General features: G+C 37.2%; 2 protein-coding genes across 5 annotated transcripts; one reads left to right on the top strand and one right to left on the bottom strand.

Annotated features, from left to right (window-relative positions):
* The first annotated feature begins 1,363 nt into the window (after positions 1-1,363).
* LOC130993231 (plant UBX domain-containing protein 7) lies at positions 1,364-7,393 on the top strand. Of its 4 annotated transcripts, none has more exons than XM_057918048.1 (9): positions 1,364-1,661; positions 2,426-2,652; positions 3,082-3,280; positions 3,844-3,921; positions 3,997-4,065; positions 4,590-4,733; positions 4,887-4,998; positions 6,015-6,271; positions 6,918-7,393. In XM_057918048.1, exons 1-9 carry the CDS (start codon positions 1,560-1,562, stop codon positions 7,080-7,082), a joined length of 1,353 nt encoding a protein of 450 aa, XP_057774031.1. In that variant the 5' UTR covers positions 1,364-1,559; the 3' UTR covers positions 7,083-7,393. The 4 variants fall into 4 exon arrangements, with proteins under 4 accessions (XP_057774031.1, XP_057774029.1, XP_057774033.1 ...); XM_057918046.1 differs by having other exon boundaries at positions 1,371-1,661; positions 3,079-3,280; XM_057918050.1 differs by having other exon boundaries at positions 1,404-1,661; positions 6,021-6,271.
* A 3,851-nt stretch (positions 7,394-11,244) lies between these two features.
* LOC130993222 (protein SHORT ROOT IN SALT MEDIUM 1) lies at positions 11,245-21,648 on the bottom strand. Its single transcript, XM_057918032.1, has 21 exons — positions 21,312-21,648; positions 21,035-21,208; positions 19,987-20,262; positions 19,741-19,841; positions 18,756-19,469; positions 18,616-18,661; positions 17,918-18,010; positions 17,798-17,853; positions 17,462-17,579; positions 16,532-16,743; positions 16,392-16,455; positions 14,900-15,073; positions 14,394-14,424; positions 13,183-14,300; positions 13,004-13,078; positions 12,738-12,812; positions 12,317-12,640; positions 11,937-12,134; positions 11,813-11,854; positions 11,661-11,723; positions 11,245-11,579 (listed from the first exon to the last, which is right to left on the bottom strand). Exons 1-21 carry the CDS (start codon positions 21,384-21,386, stop codon positions 11,490-11,492), a joined length of 4,119 nt encoding a protein of 1,372 aa, XP_057774015.1. The 5' UTR covers positions 21,387-21,648; the 3' UTR covers positions 11,245-11,489.
* Between the last annotated feature and the right edge of the window lie 6,089 nt (positions 21,649-27,737).

The raw sequence follows: 27,737 nt of genomic DNA, 5'->3' as shown, positions 1-27,737 counted from the left end.
CCTCAAACACATTCTTCAGTCGCTCACTCATTCTCTTTCGCTGAATTTGTGATCCTTCCCTCGTCTGTTCTCTCTATCTTTTCACTCAGTTCTAACAGGAATGCATACACAACAACGCTTTTCTCTCTTGCTCTACCTCCGGATGGCATCACTCCGCTTTAGACTGATGCTTTTTTTTTGTCTTCCTATTTTGCCTCTTAATTTCTCCGTCACCTAACACGCCAAATCGAACCCTAATTTATCCCTTAAGAATCGCCACCACCGCCTCTAAAATTTTGACAAGCAACTGTCATCTCCGTCCACCTCCTTCTCGTCACCGTGCCTTCTGAGGATGAACCACCGTCGCGCTTCTTCCATTGAAAAACACCACGCCTCCACCTTCCAAAAGTTGCGGTCGACGCCATCGACTTTGGCTCCATCGCACACCTCTCCTGAAAAGTCACCGTCGGTGGCGGCTCATCTGCCTCTATGTACTCTCTTTTTAAGAGAAGGGGAAAACTCCCCAACAAAACATCAAAACAAAGAAAGCATCACAGTCTTGAGAGGAATACACAACTCATACAAAAAAGATTGAATTTTGAAATACCTTCTTAATGAGGGCGAGGACGAGGGCGAGGATGAGAAAGGCGAAAAGCAGGGACGACGAAGAGCAGAACGACGGATTGAAGAGAGGCGAAGAACATGGACGAAGAAGCTAGAGTGGCGATGGTGCATGATTGTGATGAGAAGGTGGAGGATGTTGAGGTAAAGCTATAAATGCCACCACTGGTAGTGGTGATGGTGGGTAGTGGCGCCGACGACGGAAGGGAGGGGAGGGGGAGGTTGGTGACGTGAAGTTTGAGAGATGCATAAAGTTTGAAAGATGCATTTATGTTGATTTGTATTTTTTTTTCCACATTTATTGACAACATGACAATTGATCGGAGCACGTCAATTACCGGTTGTCAGATTAATTTTGCAAGTCATAAATAAGAAAAAAATGAAACGGTGAACATTGTTCTGTAATTATTTTTAGGGTGAAATATTTTTTAAAAAATACCCAAATAATGGACCAAAAAGTGATATCTAACGTTAATAATTTTAGATGCGCTTGGTTTGAGTGATAAGATTTGATTGATAAAATAATCCACTTTAATCAAGTGTTTGGTTTGCATGATTGAACCCGTAATTAATAACTCGACCCATATCTAATCACCCAAATGAGTGATTGTTTATCACTCCAAAGTTGAATGAATTATTTAATCACCCCTTCAATCTTATCACTCTTATCAATCTTATCTATCCAATCCAACAAACTCGTAAAATCTAATTTTTACATGATCGCATCGTAAATCAACAAAAACTCGTCAAAAATGGAAAAGTACCATATACGTATACGAATAGAAATAGAAATATGATGGTAAGTAAATAAGCAAATCTTTATCGAAAAGGAGAGCGAAAAATACGGATAAAAGTTATTTCATAGTATACGGATACGGATGTTTAAAGAGTTATCTCTCTCAAAACTCTTAATATTCCACTCTCCAAAAACCTAATTTGCAAAATCAGTAGCAGCGTCAATGGAGAGCGTCGTATCTGCTGTGGATCAGCAGAGCTTGGTTTCCTCCTTTTTGGAGATCGCCGTCGGCCAAACCGCTGACACTGCCCGCCAGTTCCTCCAGGTGCTTTGGATTTTTCTTTTTGATGTTTCAGATTTCTTACCTCCTAAATCGATCTACTGATTTCTCTAACGTACATTGCCAATGTCTCTCCTTAAATTTGTTCCTCTTTTCCAGCTAAAGTTGCGTTTGCTAATCTTTTATTTTTCAGCTGAGGAATGTGCTTTTATGGTTATTCAAGATGATTGCCTTTCTTTATTATTTGGTGGTAGTAATAATTCTGATGTGAGGCACAAGGAAGCTGAATTTTCTGTCTAATCCGCGGGATTGAGTAAATTACTAGTTTAGGCGTTTTCCTTGATAAAAAACAATCTAACAAACTGCAAGTAACTTGTGATGGGTATGAATGATTTTTAAGGGTTAATCAGATTATTTAGAGGAGGTATTATATAACTTTAAGTTTAAAGTAGCTTGGTTGGTGTCAAAATCATAATTAGTTTCTCAGGCCTATTATGTGTCAAGATTTAACTAGATGCTAGGGCTGTATTGTCTATATAGTGTATCTAAATTTTTATGGTTAAGTCCTCCCTTGTTATGCATTACTGAAATGTTTATGTGTAAAAATTGGAACTTGGAGAGGAACCTTTATATTGTGAAAGGAACAGTTTGAGGAGTTTGCTTATTTTGTTTTAGTATTTTAAGACTGCACTGTGTTGTCCAGATCTCTATGCCATGTTTTATACTTTGGAACACTGATTGTTTAATATATCTTGTTCAGAGATGGATAGTTTTTTCAGAAATTTAATGTAAAAGTTCACATGACCCAGGCTACTAGCTGGAAGCTTGAGGAAGCTATTCAACTTTATTTCATTGGCAATGAAGGCAGGGCAGGCCAACCTCCTCAGTATTTTCCACCACTGGGAAATGATTTGCCCCTACATGATTTAGAAAAGGATTTGGGTGGTCCAGATGATAGACAAGATGACACAGATGGTGTGCGGGCACCTTTACCAGTTAAAAGAGATGTTCTTTATGATAGTCCGATGCTTTATGGGTATCCCAACCTTTCTCATTGCCCACTTGAGTATTTTTTCAGTTCTTATGATTTATGTAACTTTATTTTATGGATAATTTATTCCTGATTATGTTTATGTACGCCAGCTCTTGAGAACTCTCCTTTTCCACTTCTCTAAATTTATTTTTCCTTGTCAAGCTGATCATTAAGCATCATTTCATGCTCAGGTTGTTAAATTGGTACCTTTTGGTAAAATATAATAGTAATATACATGCATTTTTTATGTTATTTAGAAAGGTAGTTTGTAGTATAGACATCTGATACATCTATCCTAAGAAGGAGTTGTTAATGTCAACTTCTTGTTTACTTGGTGCTTTTAATTTACTGGGTAAAATTAATGTATTAGAAAAGTTAGCTAAAACTTCTTTAGTTTAGTATTGTTTAATCACGTTTTGCTTTATCCAGCAGAACACTAAGAACGGGAGGTTCATCACAAGGAACTCATTCTGTAGTTCCATTCCGCAATTTTCAGGAGGAAATGAAGCGACCTGGAGTCTGGGAAGCAGAACAAGGTTCATCTTCTTCTGTTCCAGATAAAATTCAGGATAATCTTGCCTCTTTATATCGTCCTCCATTTGCTATAATGTACCATGGCCCCTTTGAAAAGGTAAAATGTTCTCTGATTTAAATATAATGTTAGGTTTGTATTTGCTTTGGGTGGGGATCTCAGGGGGTTAAGGGTGGAAATTTAAATGATGTTTTAACCCACTTTCGTTTTTTGAGCATCAGTAAACAACCCTGTCTGTAATCTGTATTTAAACATGTTAAACATGACATCGGCTTTTAGCACTCACTGGTATTAGTATCAAACTCAGAAGGAAGTGTCTAATTGATTTTAAGATGTAATGCCTAGTTATTTGGTAACATATACCTATGTGTTATTGTGATGAAAATAAGAAGAAACAATCTTTAGGGAAGGGTTATAAGCAAAAGAGAAAAATTAAATGCCAATTCATATGGGAGATCACTAATGTGGGTGGAGAAAATTAGTCTATGTTCAGAGGAGTCATCTGTTTGATCTGATGGGATCTTTAACTTCAGCAAGTCATAGATTAGAAAACAGTATTGGAGAAGCCTATTTGCTGAGGACCTGGTGCACATAACTTCTTGTATAGCTGATATGTTCATACTTCATTGTTTGATTTGTTATCTAATGTTAGTTTGTTTCAGGCTAAAGATAATGCAAGAGTTCAGAACAAATGGCTCCTTATCAACATGCAGTCCACCAAGGAATTTAGCTCGCATATGGTACTTGCTTTTATACCCCTCCGCGGCTGTGTTTCTCTCTTACTCTCTAAAACATTATGTTTTCCTGCTTCGCAGCTTAACCGTGACACTTGGGCAAATGAAGCTGTTGCTCAGACTATCAAAACAAACTTCGTCTTCTGGCAGGTTTGTGTATCATGTGTTAAATGTCAATTTAGAACACTGGGCCTTACACTTGTTTTAATCTATACCTTATAAGAACCCATGTTAAGGCTTGAGATTTTTCTGTATCAAGAGGTTCTTATATTCATACTTTGGTAGTTCCAATCACGTTTCTTGCACATGTCATTTTACATATGCTATGTTAGATTTTGATGAGCAGGACAAGAAATTAAAGATGCAGTCATATTCTGACTGTTGGAATGTGTGAGGGGAAAAAAATTTCGTTTAAGTTATTTCTGTTGCACACTGCACAGCTGATGTATGGTGGCCTTTGGGTTTTATGACATCTGGAATTATGGCTAGTGATTACTAAAATGTAACATTGTAACTCATACATGCTCATGAGCACTCTTGTACTTTCTCATAAATTTAGTGATAAACGCTGCAAGTGTATGTAGTGATCTATTTCTTATTTTCTATGAGCTAATAGCACACTAAAAGTTTAGATTTTGTTAATTGTTAAGTTCCAGCTGTTTTATGTGCTTTAGGTATACGACGATACAGAAGAGGGGAGCAAAGTTTGTACTTACTACAAATTAGACTCTATTCCAGTCATCATGGTCATTGATCCCATAACGGGTCAGAAAATGCGCTCTTGGCGTGGAATGGTTCAACCACAAAACTTGTTGGAGGTATTTGAGTTTTCATATTTTTCTTTAAACTGTTTGTTTTTCCAAAATGATACCATATCTATGCCCGTGGAGGACTACATACTTTAAACTGAGGAGAGTGAGATGATTCTTCTGTTACTATTGTGATCTGAGCCTTTTCTATTCATGTTCTAGGATCTGTTACAATTTATGGATGGCAGCCCCTCAGATCTTCATGTCAGTCACTCTCATAAACGACCCAGAGAAAGCTCAAAGTCTCCTATTCCAAATCCCCAACCTACTACAGGTTTTTTAATTCTACTTCAAATCTCTGCTTGCCACAAGCAAATCACTAATTATTATTTAAAGGAAAATGTATATATAAATACATCACTATATGTTGGATAATATCTAGTTTTTTGTCTTTGGATGTTCCAAATAACATTTGTCACTTTGTTAATGTTCATTTCTTGCTGATTGTTGTGCAATTTTGGTGGTTTTGTGGAATAAGATTTGGTAATATTGATTTAAGAAACTAATGAGTGGAGATCTCTTCCTACAAAGTATAATTGAATCTAAGTAAACAAACATGAACTTTAATGTCATCCAAACTCTTTGACTTTCATCCTGAAGATCACTGTACCCTGATTGTAATTTAAGTGTTGATTTGTTTGTTGGGTGAGTTTTGCTTCTGTTTACTTGTTTCTGTAATGCGAGAAGTACATTGGAAGGATATAGAGACATAACCTGTAGCATAAGTGAGTGTCTGTGGCAGGAAAGTTCTAAACTTAAAAACCTAAACCAAAATGAATTTTATTTGGTAGCAAATAATATGACGAGTTGAATCCATTTTTGAAATTACCATATTCTAGCAAAAGGATAGATTCTGATTGATAGCTCTCTCATCACTTTTGAACAATATTTTGTCATATTTTCAGGCCAGAGAATACAAAGAAAAGTGTAAGACTTTCTGCTAGAGTTTCTATTTAAGTTCCCTTAGCTTGATGATTAGCCAGTAATATTAATAAACTAGCGAATTAATTTCATGTCAGAGAATGAAATGACCACTCATCTTTATTAGCGCACCGTGGATGCCCATTTCCTGACTTAGAGTTTTGGTCAATAGCTTCCCACACATAGTGTGTTGCCTAAATAGGAGAAGGAATGCAGGATCTTGTGTCACTCACTCGAAAAACTCTTGGCATGCCTCATTGCCTCTGGCCCTCTGCCAGTTTAGTACTGAAGGAAGAATTTAAACGTCCATCTAGTTATGATGTGCTCATTTGATATAGTTACTGATGATTGTTATAAATGCTTCAATAGCTGCAGATAACAATAATGAGAATGATGAAGACCTGCAGAGAGCGCTGGCTATCTCTATGGATAATCAGAAGGAGATTGATACAGGTGACCTCAACAAAGTGGATGATGCCACTGTTGAGGTGCAAGTGAAGACGCCAACTTATTTACCTTTGCCTGAAGAACCCAAAGGTGACAGGAATCTGCTTTGCAAGGTTGGAGTGCGTCTACCTGATGGGCGCAGAATCCAGAGGAACTTCCTTCGTACCGATCCAGTTCAGGTAGATGTTCTACTACTGCAGCTATTGAACTGATTATTTTTCTCTTTAGAGTCTTTCTGTCACTCCCTCTAATGACTCCTGCTGTGCTTAGTGATTAAGACACTTAGTCCTTATATATTATATCAAATATTGTAGTCATCCCACTAAGACTCTTGTCAGCGAATGACTTGATTTGAAGAGAATCACATTTAAATTATTATGGAATACGGGCTTTCCTCCGGCCACACACTCATTACTCTTCTCCTGTTTTTTTCTCGTTATTTTCCCTTGACAACCCCCCAAAATTTTGTGGGGTTACTCTTTTCTTTTGGGTGATTGGTGATTGGTTGTCTCATACCAAGTGCTGCAGTACCAAGTTTCCTACCCTATATAACCTCCAACCTTGTCCCTAGTAATTCTGCTTTGAGTTCTGGATTGAATTTGAAATTGTGCATGTGAACATAGATTAGATATCATAGCATTTCTGGTTAATTATTGATCATAGAATAATTTGTTATTCTTTTGGAATATCTCAAAATTCATATGTAGGAGGATGGTGCATGTGTCGTGTTGAGAAAATTTGTTGGTGCACTAACTCTTGAGTCTATCTGGTTTTGCTGGGAGTTTGTTATCCAGTGCTGATACTGTAATCGTTCATTTGGTACAGCTGCTATGGTCATTCTGCTCCTTTGAGCTGAAGGAAGATGGTAATCGGCCATTTCGCTTGAGCCAAGCTATTCCCGGTGCATCAAGGACATTGGACTTCGATGTGAATTCAACATTTGAGGAATCAGGCCTTGCCAACTCAATGATTTCGGTTACATGGGAATGAAAGACCAGCCCGACAAGATACATACTGCCCGAATCCTGCGTTGAAGAGTTTTTATTTCGAAAGCTTGACTATTTATGTCCCTTTCATTTTGTTGTTTTTTTGAAGAAGGGGAGATGGGTGGAAGTAAATCAGCCAAAAGCTACTCATGCAGCTCTCTTGTATATATTGCATGAAGCCTACAGTTTTAGCTCTAAACTGTTTCTTGCCTTTTAGTTTGGAGAAGGAACTCACTTTGAATCTGTAAATCTCTCGACTTTTCGGCGGTAGCCTTTTCTTTCCATTTTATCTGATTTCGCTTTTTTTACTTTTCATTCCCCCCTCGCCCTAGTTCATTTGAAAGATTAGCTAATTAGTTATGCAAATTGGCCAACAAGTATTGGAATTTTTTTTTGTCATGCACCGGCTTCATTATGCTGAATTAATTTGTTTGTCTTATATATATAGGATTGGTTAAAACAAAAATCACCCTTAAGATAAGAATGTAAATTTATCTACACCTTTTGTCCACCAAGAATGTAACATAATTACTAGATTGAGCGTCTACAAAGAGTGTAACACTTTTCCTTTTGGAATATGACTCCATTTTCACCTTTTAACTATAACCATTCATTTTCATATAAGTCCACACTCAATTCAACCACAATTACATATCTATCAACTATTTTCTTAAACCTATGTCCACTATTTTTGGTGGATTAAGGGAGTGTAATTTAATGGCTTCGATGAATTGTTTAAACACTTGTTAACATATAAAATACGAACTAATTAAATGTATGAATTATATGCAGCGCACCTATGAATTCGTTGTGTAACTATATAAATGTGAAAAAAAAAATTGCTCCTATGAGATTCGAACTCGAGACCATGAAGTCATCCAACAAGGAGATAAATCAACCGTAGATCTTGATGATCTAAGGGCTAGAAATGATTCCTATTTCATATTAAGAGGTGTTTATACATATATATATATATATATATATATAGGGTTGGGTTCCGGTGGATCCCTATGCTTATATATATATATATATATATATATATATATATATATATATATATAATTAGTGATCTCATTTAATGTTAAGCATCCCCTTATTATTTCTTTTTTAGGAAACGGGACATTATCGGTGGGACAACCCAAAAAGGAAAATGAGACTTGAATAGCGGGACGGAGGGAGTATATTTTAGATGCATAAAGTTTATACGAGAATGCATGAACTTTCATATAAAAATGCATAAAATTTCATATAAAAATGCATAAGATTTCACCCCACCCCAACCCCACCCCCACACCCCTGAACCCCACCCCACCCCAGAACCCCACCCACCCCTTACCCCCCCCCACCCCCCCAACCACCCCCTCCCCCAAATTTTTTTTAAAAAAAAAAAAAAAACTGATTTTCTGACCACTGACCCACCCCTACCCCCCACCCACCCACCCCCCCCCACCAAATTTTTTTTTTATTATTTTTTTATTTTCTCAAAAACTGATTTTCTGACCACTGACCCCCCCACCCCACCCCCCAATTTTTTTTTAAATCAGTTTTTTTTTTTAAAAAAAAAATGGGGGGGGTGGGGGTGGGGGTGGGCCAGCAATCAGCAAATCAGTTTTTGAAAAAAAAATAAAAATTTTGGGGGTGGGGGGGTGGGGTGGGGGTGGGGCAGGGGTGGGGTGGCGAAACTACCAGATTTATTAAAATGAAATGCATTTTTTGTATAATTTAATGCATTTTTATGTGAAAACTTTATGCATTTTTGTTTGATTTTATATGCATGTGAAATATGCCTATTTTTGGGGGTGGTAATGGGGAGGGTTGGCGGGTGGTGTGGGCTAGATTGGGGGGTGGTATGGGGTGGGGTGGTGAAAATACCAAAACTGGAAAAATTAAATGCATTTTTCTGTTCAAAGTTATGCATTTCATGTGAAAACTTTATGCATCTTTGTGTGAAACTATATGCATCTAAAATATATCTATTTTGAGAAAATCTAAAAAAATATATATTTTTTTAATTATTAAATCCGAAAATTACATTCCAATTTTACCCCTCCAGATTTTGCCTTGGAATGCTTGGAAGATCCTTGCCACGTGTCACCATCTTGATGCGCCACATGTCATAAATGTGTGGTCAAGATTTGGATCTAGGAATCTATTATAAGCATTGGGATCTATATGATCTCATTCCTATATATATGTATATATAGGGAGAGGTTCAAGAAAATACCATAAATAAAAAAAGAACGGAGAACTATTTTCAGCCATTCGATTATGAAGATCTACGGTGGATGTATCATCTTGTTGGATGAAGGCAGATCCTTGGTTCGAATCCTGAATGGAGCAATTTTTTTTATTTTTTTGAGTGCATTAATTTTAACATCGAATGCATTAATTTTTACAGTGAATGCATTAGATTTGATGGTTCTCACGTTCTCACAAATAATGTAGTTCTCTCTAGAACCACACCATATATATATATATATATATATATATATATATATATATATATATATATATATATATATGTTAAGGTTCAATGAAGAAGGCCTAAATGTAAGAAATAAGAGAGAAGTAATCTCATCCGTTGATCTTATCTAATCTAACGGACATGATTTATTCACGCCATGTAAAAATCCGTTGAACATATGGGGGTCGAAACCCAGAACCCCCAAAAATATTGTATATGTTCACGAATGTTCAACGAAAAAATCCGTTGAACATGACGTGAATAAATCATGTCAGTTAGATTAGATAAGATCAACGGATGAGATTACTTCTTTCTTCTTTCTTACATTTAGGTCTTTTTCATTGAACCTAACCCTATATTCAATCATGTAACTTATTAATCACGTAAGTTATAGTGAGAATGACTATTTTCATTAAAAATGAGAATAACGAATAAGCCAGTATATAATATTGAAAATAAATTGTTTGTAATACACGAATAGTTGCAATTCAGTTAAAATTTGAACCTAAATTTTAATTATCATGCATACATGGGTTAAGTACCAATTCCCCCTCCCCCCAACGTTAACACCCATATCGTCTTTAACACCTTAAGTCAGGGTTTGCGCTATTTACTACCTCAACGTGTCAAAATTGAAGCAAATCGCCCCCCGCGTTTTAACGATCTCTAATGGGATTAAGCACCGTTAAAACCGGGGGAGGGGGGGCGATTTGTTTCAATTTTGACACGTTAAGGTAGTAAACAACGTCAACTCTGACGTTAGGGTGTTAAAAGCGATAGAGATGTCAACGTTTAGGGGGAAAGTGGTACTTAACCCTTCATACATTAATCGCAACTTATTCAACTCGATATACTATATACTGGCATATTAATATCAATTCTTATTATCACAAATATGACCATATAATCATTTTCATTGGAACCATTCCCTATATATAGAACATGTTTTTTCTCCCTATTCGTTACTTGTATGAATTTGTGCAACATTTATTTCCGCACCTTTTTACCAAATATTTTGGCCATAACGTCATAAAAAACTCAAGAGACTTTTAGATTTATATTCCATCTTTAATTTTCATCTTGTAATTCAAATACTCTTTTCGTCCCATAAAAACATGCATAATATGGGACGACACAGATTTTAAGAATTCCTGTAAAGTGTAGTGTAAGTGAAAAAAATGGTTCCACATTGATTGTGATATTTAATGAAAGAATTATTACTATAAATGAACTATACATGTTTTCATTGGACAAACAAAAAAGAAAAACTATACATGTTTTTATGGGGGCTGAGAAAGTATGAAGTAAAATAAAAAATTACCATTTGCGGAAGCAACAACCAAAATTCGTGATAAAAATCGATAACACAAACATAAGACCCTCATCATTTTTTTGTTAAGAAACTCTTGTTTGAAAACTGAATGGGTCGTTCTCGAGGCAAAACCAACTATTAAGATATTAAACATTCACAAATAATTAAAAATTATGTACAAATTTACTGCTCGAATACTCTGCAATTGTGCATACATTTTTCTAACCTTCATGTGATGTGGCAGGCAGTTTGAGGACAGAAGCATCCAAAGAAAATACGTGCAAACAGTATATAGTTATCTAATTTACATGCAACTTATACCCTACATGGTTCTCATATAATTGGTTCTAATGCAAACTTTGAAAAAAAAACGATGAAGGTAAAAAAATAGAAAATGGAATAGTGGAATAACTTGAATATCTTGAACTCCAATTATAGTCACATGAATTCTATTTTTAAGGTTATTTCACTCCAATAAATGTCTAAAGTTTATTTTGCGGGAGCTTTTTAGGCAGTATATATGCAATGTAGTTACTGATGGTATTAACCGCAAATAAAAACGTTTCCAAGGTAACAAGAAATTCTGAAACTAAGAACATCTAACAAGCTGCCCAACATATGAAACCAAGAATAATTCAAAGACCAGATATCTTCACCAACTTCTCATACAGAATCCTGTCGTCCCGACCTGTATTGCTCTCCAACAGCGCACTTTGCACTAGTTCCTATCATGCAAAATGTTAATAAGAGAATGCCTTCATGTATCACAGATCTAATGCAAAGAGAATAGCCATAAGAAAACAAACCTTGACATCCCGGTTCGAAAGGAACTTCCCTAAGTTATGGATAATTACCCTCAAATCTTCAACCTGAAAAGAGAAAGCCAATCAAGTGAGCTACATTAGTGTTTGCTCTATTAGATATAATCAGCGAAGGGAAAAACCCAAGTCAGCTTTACCCTAATGTGTCCTACACGATTTCGATCAAAAAACCTGAAAGCCTGCACCAAGACAAAAGAACCAAATTGAGAATATTACATGAGGAATAACAAATATATGATTTGTTAAGCAATAATAACATGCCTGCAGCAGCTCTTTGTCAATAGCAACCTTCGTTCCTTTTGTCTCTGATTCCACCTTTACAACCTTGTTTTTATTGCTTATGTCGTGATTAATAGGTGTCTCAGGAGTTTGCTCTGTAGTTTCTTGTGTTTTATTCTGTTCATTCTGAGCATTTACACCTACAGCATCATTGTCCATCATCTCTGCTTTAGGAAGTTTCTGTAAGGACAGAAAAACAGGTCAGAACTACCTCATAAAGCATATCAATAAAAACTCATTAGCATCTTAAGATATTTAATGGCCATATGTAAGATTGTGTTAAGAGACGAGGTTAATGTTCAATGTCCCTGCATATTTCACAACTAGTAGACAACCAAAAGAATAACAAATAATGGTCTTGCCTCCTCCGGAGGATCATGATGCTGGTTTGCATCCTGCATTACTACATCCTCCTCAGGGTCTTCCTCGGGATCTTCCTCCTCACTTTCAGCTTCAACCTTAGGATCATCAACCTTTTGGATAGCAGTAGCCTCTTCCTTAACAATATTGCTGTCCTCTTGGCAAGTATCATCTTTACTCTCAATTTTGATTGGTTTGATGTCTTCAATATCCTTAATTGTTTTAGCACGCTTACTTGCTGAGCTCTCCTCATTTTCCTTCTTAGAAGTTTCTTGTCTCTCTCTCTTGCCTTGCTTTCTCTTCATGACAAATTTAATCCGCAACTTCTGCAATAGAGAATGATGGAGTGCAATTTGTAAGCAGAGTAGGAGAAATGCAAAAGTGGGTAAATCCAGAACTGGCAAGGTTAGGGAGCTAACTAACCTGTAGGAAAGTCCAAAGCCGGCAGCCCATTTCATATTGAAGCATCTCATAAAAGGATTCCGCAAACACTGATAACTACAACCATTAAGTTCAAAATCATACATTATATACTAAAGACTCCGAAAGGACACTTTAAATTAGAAGGTAAGAAGAAACTGAACATATCTCCCACACTAATATAACATCTCACACACACAACAGCTGCGAAGAGAACAGTGAGTTCAAAATACAAGACAGGAACACATGAAGTCTTAAATTGATCAGACCTCAAAATTTGATTCTTCAAGATCCTTATTACTGTAATCCAGGAGCGAATCAAGAGAAAGTGACACCGACCGGAGCTGTGAGACAAAAGAAATGTTGTAAGATTCTCTTAGCAATGTGGAAGACCAGATGAAACTATCCCAAAACCAAAAGCAATACAAGTATAAACTATCCCACATACTTTTGAATCCTTGCTCCCTTTTGTCTGAAGAAGCACCCCTGGATGCCGAGGTAATTCATCAATCTTCATTTTTTCTTTTACCACTTTATTAGCTTTGTTATTAGATTCCTTTTTCTCAATATTATCTTTTCTGTCTTTGTCATCCTTCTGCTCTTGCTTTCCATTTGATTTTGTAGCATCGTCACTTTGAGACACTTTCTGATGGACGCTAGTGGCCTCCACTGTAGACCCAGATAAGTCTTTACTGTCTCCCTTCTTCTCTACCTGCTGGTGTTGCTTCTCAGAAGAAACAGTTGGTTTTATACTGGGACTGTTATTATCTTTGGTTATGACATCGTTCTTTTGGTTTTCATCTGCTTTTTCACCCTGCTCCCCCTTAATTTCTTCAGGTTGCATAACCTTTTTAGCATCATCCTCGGCCACCTTATTGTTAGCATCAGATGATGGGACAGCCTTTTTCTTCGGAACCCTTTTTATTACTTTCCGCTTTACAGTTTTTTTCTTGACACTCCCTTCCATCACTTGACTAGTTCCTGCTTCTAATTTAACCTTTGCATTGTCCTCAGCAACCTCAGATTCATTGGCAGCCTTCACCTCTGGAGTTGTGCCTTCACCCTTTTCCAGGACAGTATCTGTAGGCTTTTTTACAATTTTTTTCCTTATAAATGTTTTGATAGCGGGAGGATCAGATGATAGCCCATCCTTTTGCCCATCAACGTCTGATATAATGCTCTTACCTCCTGCATCCTCTTTGTCTGGTACATCATTCTGCTTAGAAGGATCTTCTGTACTCTGCTTCTTGGTAGCAACTTTTTTCTTGACAATCCTTTTTATAATTTTCTTCTTTCCAGTCTTAGCACCTGCTGCCTTCTGGTCACTTGTACCTGCCCCGGTGTCAGTTTTCACATCCTCAGTGCTTCCAACTACATCTGTATTTTCAACTGGTTTCTCTTTGTCCTTCCCCTCTTGGGGAACCAACTTTTCTTCACCTTTTGGTTTTTCAGTATCTTTAGCCTTCGGGTTATCATTGCCAGCATGTCCTGTAGACGAGGGCTCTTCCTTTTTCTGCACCCCAACTTTTTTTGTGCCAGTTTTCACAAGCTCAGCTTTCTTTTTATCTTCATGATAAACAGTTTTGTTGAAAATCAGTTCTTTTGGATAAGGTTCATAATACAATTTTGAATGTGTCAGTCAAAGATAAGATGGATTACCTTTTGCTACATCATCCTTTTGTCCAGATTTCTAACAACAAAGATAAATCAGTAATTATCCCAGATATTAAAAATGGAACAGTCTGAAGTTGGAAGCACAAACATAGATATAAAAGTGAACACAAACATCAGCACCAAGTTGACAAATATTAGAACCACTAACTTAGGACAAAGCATCACATATTTAATAACATACAAAAATAGGATGTCTAAACCAGTAAACAACTTAGGCAATTTAGTTAGACTCGGTATTAATAGAGTAAACACTACAGGATCTTAGGAGTAAGTTTGCGATTTGACTGCATATAAGGTTGTGGAGTACGCTATCACAATGTTTTATTGCTGGCTAAATGTTGCACCAATATACACCCATTTGTTCCAAGTGTATTCGCTATTCTCAATCAAATTAGCTAGGACCAAGGATTGCTTTAAAACTTTAGTAGTGTGTAATACTACCAAAAGTCTAATCATTATAAACATATGTCACTACAAGAAAGAACTCAGACCTCTTTCTTCAAATTTAGCTGTCGATCTCTTTCAGCAACAGCCTTTTTGTGATTAATCCACTGATCACGCCACAACTCTAGGGAAGGAAGACAGTCAGAAATATCTGGAACATACAATACAGTCACTTCTCTGTGGCCGGAGAGCCCATCCTTTCCAACTCTCTCGTAATGAATCTGCATAAAAGAACACCTAAAGTCATCAACTCATCATCATGGAAGGTGAGCAGGGAGACAAGCAAGCAATTCAAAGCTGCAGTCCAGTTATGACATCATAATAACTTCATAGAAAAGAAATGGCATTTTGCTGTTGAAACACAAAGAATCTATTAAGCTTACCATATCATACTCTACCAGCTATCGCCTGCTGTTCTATTAACCTTATACACGGACTTTTTTATCGGCTCTTATCACCTTAAAGCCAAATGCAATTGAAACACCCGATAATCTGTACATCTAAAATTTTCTTCTACATTTTACAGAAGTTCTACTCTTTATTCTCTCAAGATTTGTACAACACCGGTTATAAACTTTTGGACATTTTTAGGTGTCAATATTGACCCAATGGTTCCTGGTGGTGCTTAAGATCCTCCAGAGTTTTATATCAATGATTAACTGGAGGAAGAGTTTCGAAATTTTAAGATCTCCAGAATTTCGGGAGAAAAGGTTACAAGTTTATAGAATCCAGGGTTGATCATGTTTCTGTGGACGAGGAAGCCTGGTTTTCATAAATCATAATCAGAAAAAAGGAACATGTTTCTTGTCTGAAACATGTATAATGTAAAAGATTTTATAGATAATAACTCACAAGGATGTAAAGAAACACATACAACTACCTATGAGTATATCACATAAAAATGCCACTATCACTTGTAACAAAAATAATTAAACTACACATATCATAATATCCTAACAAAATAACAATGATAATTCTTCTCAATCATATGAATATACACCAAGATTTTTTTAGATCTCTACAACTATATATACTCCCTCTGTCCACAAAAAATTTGTCACATTGTGAAGGGCACAGGTTTTAATAAAATGTGAGTGGGGTTATGAAGTGAAGGGTCCCACTTTATGTGAGTGGAGTTGTGTGGACCCTACTACAATAAATGAAAGTGGCAAATTTTTCATGGACGGACCGAAAAGGAAATTGTGGAAAAAAATTTGTGGACGGAGGGAGTAATTAGTAAGGCTGCAGAATATAATATAATAATTAAGAATAACCAGAACAGACTACACCCATATGTTACATCAACAACATATCACTGCAACTAGTTTTCAAGACAAGACTTTATATGAATTTATGATTGAGTATGTTGTTTTCAACTATCTCATTAAGACAAGACAAGTCTTAATCCTTGCATTCTGTTAACAGAGTAACATATGTCAAAAATGTATTCAGTCTGAGAACTAAAACTTCTGGAGTAAGAAATTTACTGAAATTTGACAGACAGTAACGGGAAAAGAAGAACATGAAATAATTATCGACCTCCAGGAAACGGTTCCAGCGCTGACAGTTACTCAGATCAAGATTTGCCACATCCTTTGCATACCTAGAAAGGGATAAATTTCAGCTGACTGTCAAGAAATACCACACTAACATTCAAGGATTTTACTTGATGAACAAACCTCAGCGCTGTTCGTATTAAAGAGGTGTCATCAACTGATGGATCCCCTCCATCAACTGTATCCCATGCCCCCCCAATTGCCATCAAAGAACTGTTCTTTTTCAGAACAGCAAATCTAAGCATATTGCACAAATGGGGAATGCGGTCGCCTTGGGTCTTTTCAGATGACAGCTCTGCCTGAGCATTTTGGCTAAGACCACTCATCAAAATAATCTGGCAACACAGATAAGATTGAAAAGAAGGGTATAAATGAGCTTTAACCCATGCAATATGCACCAAGTATTCTCCAACAATGACAACTTCATAAATTGTATATAGTAAACCAATTTGTAAGACAACTATTCATATCTGCATTCTGACAGTGTTCTCTTCATATAAATACAGATACTTGTCAGACATGAATTGGTCTGTTGAATGTTGGTAAAACTTCTGAGCAATATTTTAGGGTTAAATTGTTATATGACAGTGCATTTAACAGTTTGAAAACAGAAAGGGCAACTTTATTCCCAAAAGACTTGCAATTAAACTATAGATTATGGAGGTGTGCATACATAACTGACTTCACGCAATTCAGCAGTATTAAGGTATTCAAAATTAGTTGACAGCACCAGTAAAGGCCAACACCAAACCCTCTCAGTTCCACCATGAAAAAGGATCTGGAGTTTTTATTTAGACAAACTGAAAAGGAACTGTGCATCTGAGGAAATCCATTTGTATGTCCATTAAATGTAGACAGAGACTATCTTCACAAAACAATAAACAAGTAAATTCTTCAATCTAAAAGCCAACCCACGCACATAAAGGTCTGGACTGAGGACCTATTTCTACCCAAAGTACAGTCACAGTTCGGGATCAATTCTTTCTCCTAGAAGCTATCATTGAATATCAAAACATTGCAGTGCATACTATAAACAACAACATGAAAGCCAACCTTGGCATTCCAGGTAGTAGTTCGGCCTCCTTCATTTGCCATGTCAGTAATCAGCTGTGGGGAAAGTGGTTCTTTCTTCACCACACGACTCTCATCTTCAACAAAGTCATGCTCAAAGCTGTGATATTGGGCATGCCAGGGGTTTATTCACTTAAAATTAATTAAAAGTACAAATGATGCCATCATGCCAGCACGAAGATCGAAATACTACTGTGAGAATAGCACTCACATATTAAATAGTTATTATAACCTTTGTCAAAGCAAAGGATGAGGATGCTATAGGGAAAATATCAACTTCAATAAGAGCCAAAAGGAAGATGGTGGAAAAGGATTTACCTCACAGGAGTAGAAAAAGGGAGCTGCAGATTTTGCTTAGGCCAATGTACAAGTACCTATAACCAGACAATCAGTATGATTTAAATTGGAAGAAATAAATCCAGGTGAAATTAGACGCACCTTGGAGCATTCTGGAGATATATATAGTCGTGGGTATCGTTTGTCCAATGATAAATAATCCCTCTCAGGTTCAATAAAGCTAAATGAGAAAACCTGCAAAAAGCATGTAACACACTGAGGAAACAGATGTATATGATAGCACTAAGCACAACACCTTTTGCCCAATTTCTAACATATGAGCCTCTTTTCAATGTATACCAAAAGACAATTAATCCCACGATATAAATCTTAACAGGGTAGATGTAGACAATCTTTCATCATGTGACAGCTGCAGTGGCAGGCAACAAAGAAAGCAGTTGCTTGTTAAAAAACACAGATGCATGTATGATTTACAGGAAGTCTGGGTAATAGTCTCAAGATTGAAGCCTGCAATGTGACCGATGGCTAAGGAAGTCAAAATTTATGAATGAAAAACCAGCAGGTCAGACCACCTAAAGTGAAAACAGGATGTTAAAGACTGAGTCAGCTACTCAAGAAGAATGGTGAAGAAAGGTATCGAGAAGATCTGTAGTTTGAGGGAAAACATAGGGAAAATGCATCAGAGTTGGCAATCAAAGCTGTGTAGATCTTTGGGCAAAGTTTCCAAGAAACAGCAACCAGACAACAATCTACTAAGAGATGCCAATCATGACCCATGTGCTGAGGTCCTTGAAGTAGATTTAACAATTAAGGTTCTTTAGGCTGTTGTATTGCTTTACCTTGCAGGAATATTCTCTCCTCTTTTCTTTAACAGGAGAATGAGGCCTTCAGCATTATAAAATACCAAGTTAGGAGGGCTGCAAGATAGACAAGTTGCTAAACAAAAGAATGGTTATATGATGCAATTAACAGGATCGACCTATTCAGCACTTCACGACGTGGGGATTCCCGCCGCTGAGATCTGGCATCCTTTGTAAGAGAAGGACCTCGACGGTCCCTGGAGACCCTAGAAGGAGTAGGTTCGCGCCTCAATTCAAATCCACGTTTGTGCAGCCGGTCTTTCTCCTTGTCCCTTCGCTCCCTATCTCTTTCACGTTCTCTTTCGCGCTCCCTTTCACGTTCTCTATCGCGCTCCCTCTGACGCTCTCTATCGCGTTCCCTGTCGCGCTCTCTTTCGCGTTCTCGTTCACGATCTCGTAGTCGTTCCTTCTCTCGTTCTCTATCCTTTTCTCGCTCGCGCATAAAATCCCTGTCCTTCTCCCTTAATTCCAGCTCCCGGCCATATATGCCCCTATCATCATTTCGATCATCAAGTCTGTGATAATTTGCACGTCCCAATGCACTACTAGGATAATCTGGTTCAAGCGGTGAGCGATGAAGTCCCTTCCCGGCTCCATAGTCCCTACCGGGAGGCAAGCTCACTCCATAGCCAGGATTTGAGGAGCTTTGACCATAAATGATATCATCTGCAATTACCCGAGGAGCTGCACCCAAAATTGAAGCAGTCTGCTGTCCACCATACGAGCTTGCCATCGAAAAATCACGTGATTCGGGGTCAATCCTCCCACCGTAGGAAATGGGATCTTGGCCAGGATGACGAACAGTGGCCCTCGCTGCAAGATAATCCGCTTGTCTGGCAGAAATTTTGTTGCCACTCAGTCTACTAGATATGATACCACTTAATAAAACTGCACACAGAGTGCTGTGTGCAAGTCTACTATGTGATTGATTCTCTCAAATCATATCCATAACCGAAAGAGTACCATAGTAGGCCAATTTCAGTTTCTAAGAGTATGATCATCACATGCACAAATTGAAATATGCAGAATATTTTGCAGCAACATTTGGCTACTGAAACTAATATGACTGCGATAAGTGAAAAATTGCAACTATGTTCAACATACCTAGTTCCTCCTTCAACGGAAGCAGATTGTAGTCCACGAGCCTTTAGCACCTGTTCTTGCCTAAGCATTGTTGCTTGTTCCACGTGATCGTACATCTTAGACTGAGAAAACATAAAATGGTTAAATAAAGACTCAATATCTGTGCAAAATGAAAAATGGTATTGAATAGATTTGGGAAACAGACGAGCACGTATGGCCAAGTAAGAAAACATGCCAAAGAAAGAAGCAAATTGGACAACTTAAAACCTGATGTTCATTGCCAAAAGAAACAGGATCAACATATCTACTGAGGGTTTCACTAGGCAAATCTGTCCCCAGATATGCACTATGCCGTTCAGCTGCATACTGGCGCCTTTCAATTGATGGATATTCGGATAGGAACTGATCAACTTTCTGGCCATAGCCACGGCTTGATGATGGGACATAATCAGTGCCAAATTTAGGTGAGTCTGGGATGGATGATCCATAATTACCTCGGCTCTCTAAGGCCGGGCCAACAGATCCTTTGCCCATTGGAGAAATCTGAAAAGGGTAGAACCAAATATCAGATAGCACCCAAAGCACTTAAAATTTGAAGCTCTTTAAAGCATAAATTTAGTGAAAACAAGGATAAATTAATTAGTGAATGAATGCCTCTCGGGCTAAGAAAGACAAGCTATACAAAAAATTCAAGATGAAATAATAAAGAGGCCCAACTCACAAAGACGAAACTATATTGAAATGTGAATGTCTGCGGCTCTAATTAGGATAAGGAATTGGATGGAAAATGAATTGCAGGATTACATGTAATTCTGAGAAACCCATCATATATCATGGACTGTTGTTAGTGAATAAGAGAGCATCTAGGAATTTTTCTCAAGGTAATTCTGATGATGCCTTCCACGACTGAATTACCTGTCTGAAAGTGTTCCTAGACCCTAGTACAAGAAGAATGCTGTGATTATCATTTAGCTATAAATGTCCAATCAGTGTTTTGTATATATCAAATTTTCACTGATTGACCTTGAGGTCCGGTATTAACCTTCTCTTTCAAAATTTTCAGACTTTGATTTACTAGAATCATATTTGTTGACATAATTCATTGTTCTGCCAAGCCTTGTATGCGTGTAATTTCCTTCTACCAAACCATTATTACCCCATATCATATTTTTGGAGAAGTAAAAACAATATTCAATTGGTTCACATCACAACAGTTATGACAAAATTGTGCATTATATAATTAACATATCCAGCACATCTATATTTAACTGAGAACTGAATCAAGCAATCAGAGTCAACGGGTGTCACTAAAAACCTGCTGCGCCGCAGAACCATAGACCGAATTGTACTGCCCACCATAATGTGGCTGCTGCGGCGACCCTGCAACAGCCGCAGTGGCCGAGGGATGCCCCTGTACATGACCATGAGCCCTGAGCCCACCAAATTCCGATTCTTGCGGACGCCCTCCTAGAATTGCTGAAGCACCCAACTAAAAACAAAAACATGTAAAAACGATAAATCAGTGGTGCACTATATGCCCGGCCCTCCAATTGCTGTAACCTGATTAGATAAAAGAAAAGGCGGATATCTACGTTTTGAGCGGCGTACGAAGATTGTGATGAGTAGGGTTGCTGTTGGCCGTAGGGATTGTTCCCTCGAGAATACATCGCAACCAATTACGGGAAAAATAATTCAGACAGCGGCGAACATGCGAGGCGAAAATCAGTCTTGACTGAATTAAAACAATCGGCGAATCTGAAGCCGGAGACGGCGGTGGCCGGCGGCCTAACTAATGTCGGAGGAGTGCCGAACAAATGAAAAGGGTAAAGAATGAGTAAAAGTGGCAGAGCCCTAGTGAGCGGCCTGCGCATGTGGATACATATTTATATTTGGGGGATTTTTCAAAGAGGGCTTTGTCAAAACTGTTACTCCTCTTTCACTCTCTCCTTTTTCCCCTTTTTTTTCACAATTACTACTCCCTCCGTTCCATTTCAATAGACTCATTTTCGTTTTTGGGATGTCTTATTCTATTAGGCTTATTTTTCTTTTTGGGTAAAAAAGTTATACTTAATTGGTGTGGACCTCACCACTTTACTACCACTTTCTACTAAAAAATAAATTTTCTTAATCTCTGTGCCCAAAAGAAGTGAGTCTATTAGAGTTGGACGAAGAGAGTACTTTTTTAATAAGGGTTAATAGTCAGAAAATACATGAAATTTACAAATTACACATGAGCTTCAAAAATAACCTCAGAATACATCACATTTTAATTGTGTTGCAAATTGCACACGCGTTGACCACTACCTTGATCGGTGTTGACGTGGCTCCCGGAATTTTTAGATGTGGCCTCACCGACATTTAAAATGACGTCGTTTTTAGTGAGTATAGATTAAAAAAAGGGGGAGGGAGGGAAAAATCAGCCAAAATCTCCAACGCTTCCCTTATCACTCCCAGCCACCCCACCCCGCCGCACCCTGCACACCATCGCCGGACAGCAAATGTCGCCGCCCTTTTCGTGCTTCGATTTCGCCGCCCAGAATCGTGCCGCCTCGATCTCTGGCGAGGACGGCAAATGGGTCGCCGCCAATTTTTTCCCAAAACTCTAGATCCCCAAATTAGGGCTGCTACTTCGCAAGGTCGTCGCGTCGCCGGGGATAAAAAGGGGGAAATCCTCAAATCTGGTGCCGGCGGCGGCGAAGAGGAAGAGGAGTTGGGGTTTGGTGTTTGTTGTTGCGTGGTGTGTGTGGGTCAAAGAAGGTCAGAGGAGGTTTGGTATTGGCGGTGGAGAGACTCACGATTTGGACCAACAAAATGGTTCAAAATATTTTGGTTGACATGTGATTAGACTACTCTTTTAGAAGTTTTGTTTGAAAACTAAATTATTTTGATTTTATTTTTAATTGATATGTGGTTGGCTATAATATTTGATGATTGGATGATAATTTAGTTTATTATCATATTTGATGGTTTGATTATAATTCGCACAAACGTATAATTCGTTAATAATTAGATGTAACATAATTATGATTATAAATCTCGAGAAAATAAGCAAAATTGAAAATTGTGCAAGATGTACACCGAGTACTCGGACGTGTACTCAATGGTGTCATCGAGTAATGAAGAATAATAATATTTTTTGTACATTGTTTGTAATCTAAACAATGAAAAAAAAAACCATTATTTGATACGGTACTCGGTAGTCCATCGAGTATACAGAGTACTTCATTGACTGGTCTGCGTACTTGATGGTGTACTCGATGACACCATCAAGTACACCATCGAATAGTCGGTGTGAAAGTATATTTGGCTATTATATGGTGTGATAATCATTGTCGGTATTACATGTTTCAATTGAACATGTGACACATATTATAATTTTCAAAATAAAAGTTCACACTATCTCTTATGCGGTAGATATACTACACTTCAATCATTTACTCTAGTGCAATAGCTAAATACACTTAATATGTTTATTTTTTTTCAATTAATTTAGCATAAACATGTTATTTAAGATTGACGGAACGCTTCATATTATTAAAAATAACAAGAAAAATAGCAAAATTGAAAATTGTTCTTCACTACTCGATGGCGTTCATCATCGAGTACTTGATCGAGTAGCGAAGAACAATAATAATTTTTTCTCAATTATTGTGATTTCAATCGACAGAATGCTTCATATCATTACAAATCTCGAGAAAATAGCAAAATTGAAGATTGTTGGAGTACTCGATGGCATTCACCATCGAGTACTCCATCGAGTAGTGAAGAACAATGATGATTTTTTCTCAATTATTGTGATGTTGATCCACGTTTCTTGTTTGTAACGTCGACGAGATCATATTCGGCTATTCTAAAACACAATAGATGATAATCATTGTCAGTATTACATGTTTCATTTGAATATGTGTCACATATTGTGATTTTCAAAATAAAAAGTCCACAGTATCTCTTATGTATTAGATATACTACATTTCAATCGTTTAGTCCAGTGCAATAGCTAAATACACTTAATATGTTTATTTTTCATTGAATTTAACATAAACATGTTACTTAAGATCAACGGAACGCTTCATATCATTATAAATCTCGAGAAAATGAGCAAAATTGAAGATTTATCTTCGCTACTCGATGGCATTCACCATCGAGTAGTGAAGAACAATGATCATTTTTTCTCAATTATTGTGATGTCGATCCACGTTTCTTGTTTGTAACATCAACAAGAGTATATTAAGCTATTCTAAAACATGATAGATGATAATCATTGTCGATATTAAATGTTTCATTTATACATGTGTCACATATTGTGATTTTTAAAATAAAAGTCCACCGCATCTCTTATGTAGTAGATATACTACATTTCAATCATTTTCTCAAGTGCAATAGCTAAATACATTTAATATGTTTATTTTTTATTAAATTTAACATAAACACATTACTTAAGATCGACGGAACGCTTCAAATCTCGAGAAAAAGAGCAAAATTGAAGATTGTTCTTCACTACTCGATGGAGTACTCGGTGGCGTTCACCATCGAGTAATGAAGAACTATGATGATTTTTTTCTCAAATATTTTGATTTCAATCAACGTTTCTTGTTTGTAATGTCAACGATATTATATTTGGCTATTCTAAAATACGACATATGATAATCATTGTCAGTATTACATGTTTCATTTGAACATGTATCACATATTGTGATTTTCAACATAAAAAGTCCACACTATCTTTTATGTAGTAGATATACTACATTTTGATCATTTACTCAGGTGCAATATCTAAATACACTTAAAATGTTTATTTTTCATTAAATTTAATATAAACACGTTACTTAAGATCGACGAAACACTTCATATCATTACAAATCTCGAGAAAAAGAGCAAAATTGAAGATTGTTATTCACTACTCGTGGCGTTCACCATCGAGTAGTGATTCTAGTGAAGAACAATGATGAATTTTTCTCAAGTAATGGAATATAAATCATGTATTCGTCACGTGGCTCCTATCGAGTAATGAAGTACACGATCGAATAGTGAAGAACAACCCTAATTTTTTTTTCAATATTATCACGATAAAACTTGTTTAAGTACTTTATAATCATTCTTTTGGGAAGCTATTTTCATGTATGAAATACTAGAACATTTTTTTCATTAACAAATCATGTATTCGTCACGTGGCTCCTATCGAGTAATGTAGAATTCGATCGAGTACACGACCGAGTAGTGAAGAACAACCCTAATTTTTTCAATATTATCACAATATGCCTTGTTTAAGTACTTTATAATCATGCTTTTGGGAATGTATTTTCATGTATGAAATACTAGAACTTTTTTTTCATTAACAAATCATGTATTCGTCATGTGGTTCCTATCGAGTAATGAAGAACTCGATCGAGTAGTGAAGAACAACCCTAATTTTTTCAATATTATCACGATAAACCTTGTTTAAGTACTTTATAATTATGCTTTTGGGAATGTATTTTCATGTATGAAATACTATAACATTTTTTTCATTAACAAATCATGTATTCGTCACGTGGCTCCTATCGAGTGATTAAGAACTCGATCGAGCACACGACCGAGTAGTGAAGAAAAACCTTATTTTTTTCAATATTATCACGATAAACCTTATTTAAGTACTTTATAATCATATTTTTGGGAAGGTATTTTCATGTATGAAATACTATAAGCTTTCTTTTATTAACAAATCATGTATTCGTCACTACTCGGTCATGTACTCGATCAAGTACATGACCGAGTAGTGAAGAACAACCCTAGACAGCAGCTTCATTGATGACGGGTGGCTGGAGACGGCGGGTGGCGACGTTGCTGGACGAACGGACGACGACTAGACGCGCGGCGGCGACGCGGACGGACGACAACTGCTGCAACGACGCGGATGGACGGTGGCTGCTGCTGCTGCAATCAACGCTGGCTACTGCTACTGCTGCAATCAACAACGGCTGCATTCACGACGCCAGCGACGTGGTGAACGACGACTTGAAGAAGAAAGGTGAAGAAATACGACTTCAAACATGAAGAAGAAATGCGAATTTTTTGTAGCTGCTGGGCGACTGGACGGCGACGCAGACGCGATTGCTACTGCTGACGGCGACTGGAGTGGACATCAGCGATGACTGGATGTTAGTGATGATTGGACGCCGACGACTGGGCGGCGACATTTCAATTTCAATTACTTGGCAGAGACGTGAAGTTTGCGGCTGCTGTATTTCTTATTTGAAAAAAAAAATGTTAGATTTTCATTTTATTTATTTACATACAAAGTTTAAACAAAAATAAAGTAAAAAATATGAAATAAAAGTATTAAAAAGTCAAAGGGTATTATAGTCTTTTAAGTTAAAAATGGTTGTCTAACTTATGTAATATAAAGTGGGGCTATAAAACTTATCTTCTTATGAAAAATGGTCATATGTGATAATTCCCATGTAATAAAATATCAGATAAGTTGTGATGAAGATTTGGTTTGGTTATTTATGGCTCAAGCACATTATGTCGTGTATGTTGATCATGACAATGTCGAGGAGTTTCTTTATAACAAAAAACGAGAGTACAAATGTAGAATAATCATATGGAAGAGTGTACGTCCCTTTGTTTAATATTTCACAATCTTCATGATAGAGATATCATGCATGCACAATCCAGTCTGTTGGACGACGAGTTGGGAGCAATTAAAAGATATGTTGTGTTTGATTGATTAGGTAATGCCAATGATCGTCCGTAAAATATCGAATAAGTTGTGATGAAGAATTTGTTCAGTTATTTATGGCTCAAAAACATCATGCCATTTATGTTTTGACCATGACAATGTCGATGAGTCCCTCTACATCAGAAAACGAGGGTAGAAACCTAGAACAATTAGATTGAGAAGCTTATGTCATTTTATTTAATACTCATTTCATCTCACTCTAATAGTCTTGTTTTCTTTTATGGGACATCCCACTAGAATAGCCTCATTCTTATTTTAGAAATAATTAGAGATTATTAATCTGCCATTTAAGGGAGGATATACCCCTAATTAAACCAAACCCTAATCGTTACTTATTTACATTTTCATTCCTGATTCCCTCATTTATTTATCTCTCTAGTGGCACCCTCCATCTTATCCGTCTTCTCCGTCTACTGCAACCATCCTCCGATTACTCATCGCCGTGATGAATACCACAGACCCACCTTCAGTTTTGATAGTTTCCGATTACTCGCCGCCATGAGATGGAAGTTGTTATTCCTTTGAAAATGCACCATTCGATGCGGGCTTGTACGCCGAAGCGCCAATGGCAGAGGACATGGTTGAGGGATATGCGCGGCGCCACGTTTGACGTGGCGATAACGCAATCTTGGAGACTTCGCGGCTTCGAGCGGTGACGACAACGGGCTGATGAACAGCAGCATCGCTGCAACAGCTGGTGAGGACGCGTAATGTCTGGTGACGTCCCGACCTTCGTCCGTAGCGGCGTACGACCGGCGATGGTGTTGCGGCTGCGCCGTACCTGTGCTCGGCAGAAAGAGATGCAGCGGCGGCTACAACAGCCTAAACCCTAGTTCTAGATTGAGCCAATTCTAATTTGTATTATGTCATTTTTTTTAATAAATTTTTCTTCAGAGTCAGCATAAATTAGTAAAATTTGGATTCAACAGGAATTATCTCCTCTTCGAAATTTGTCTTTTGAATAAAATTCATATTTACTTTTTATTGTAAAATCCATTAAGTAAATGAAGAGAATTAAGCAAAAATTAGGAGTGTAGTTGAATGGCTAAAATAAAGTGGATCACACCACTTTTCTACCAAAAATCAATTTTCTTAATCTTCGTGCTGAAAAGAAATAGGACTATTAGGCTGCGACGGAGGGAGTATTCTACAAGATATAGATATCCTTCACAATACAACATGCTGGACGACATGTTGCAAACATCTGAAAGATATATTGCATTTCATTGGTTGGGTGATGCAAATGATCGTCTACAAAAGTTCACTTCTTAGGATCAACAAGCAGCAGTCGCGCACA

Source organism: Salvia miltiorrhiza, chromosome 7, assembly GCF_028751815.1.
Source record: "Salvia miltiorrhiza cultivar Shanhuang (shh) chromosome 7, IMPLAD_Smil_shh, whole genome shotgun sequence".
Lineage (NCBI taxonomy): Eukaryota > Viridiplantae > Streptophyta > Magnoliopsida > Lamiales > Lamiaceae > Salvia > Salvia miltiorrhiza.
Note: the sequence above shows the minus strand (reverse complement) of the source record. Positions and strands in the feature narration are given on the sequence as shown.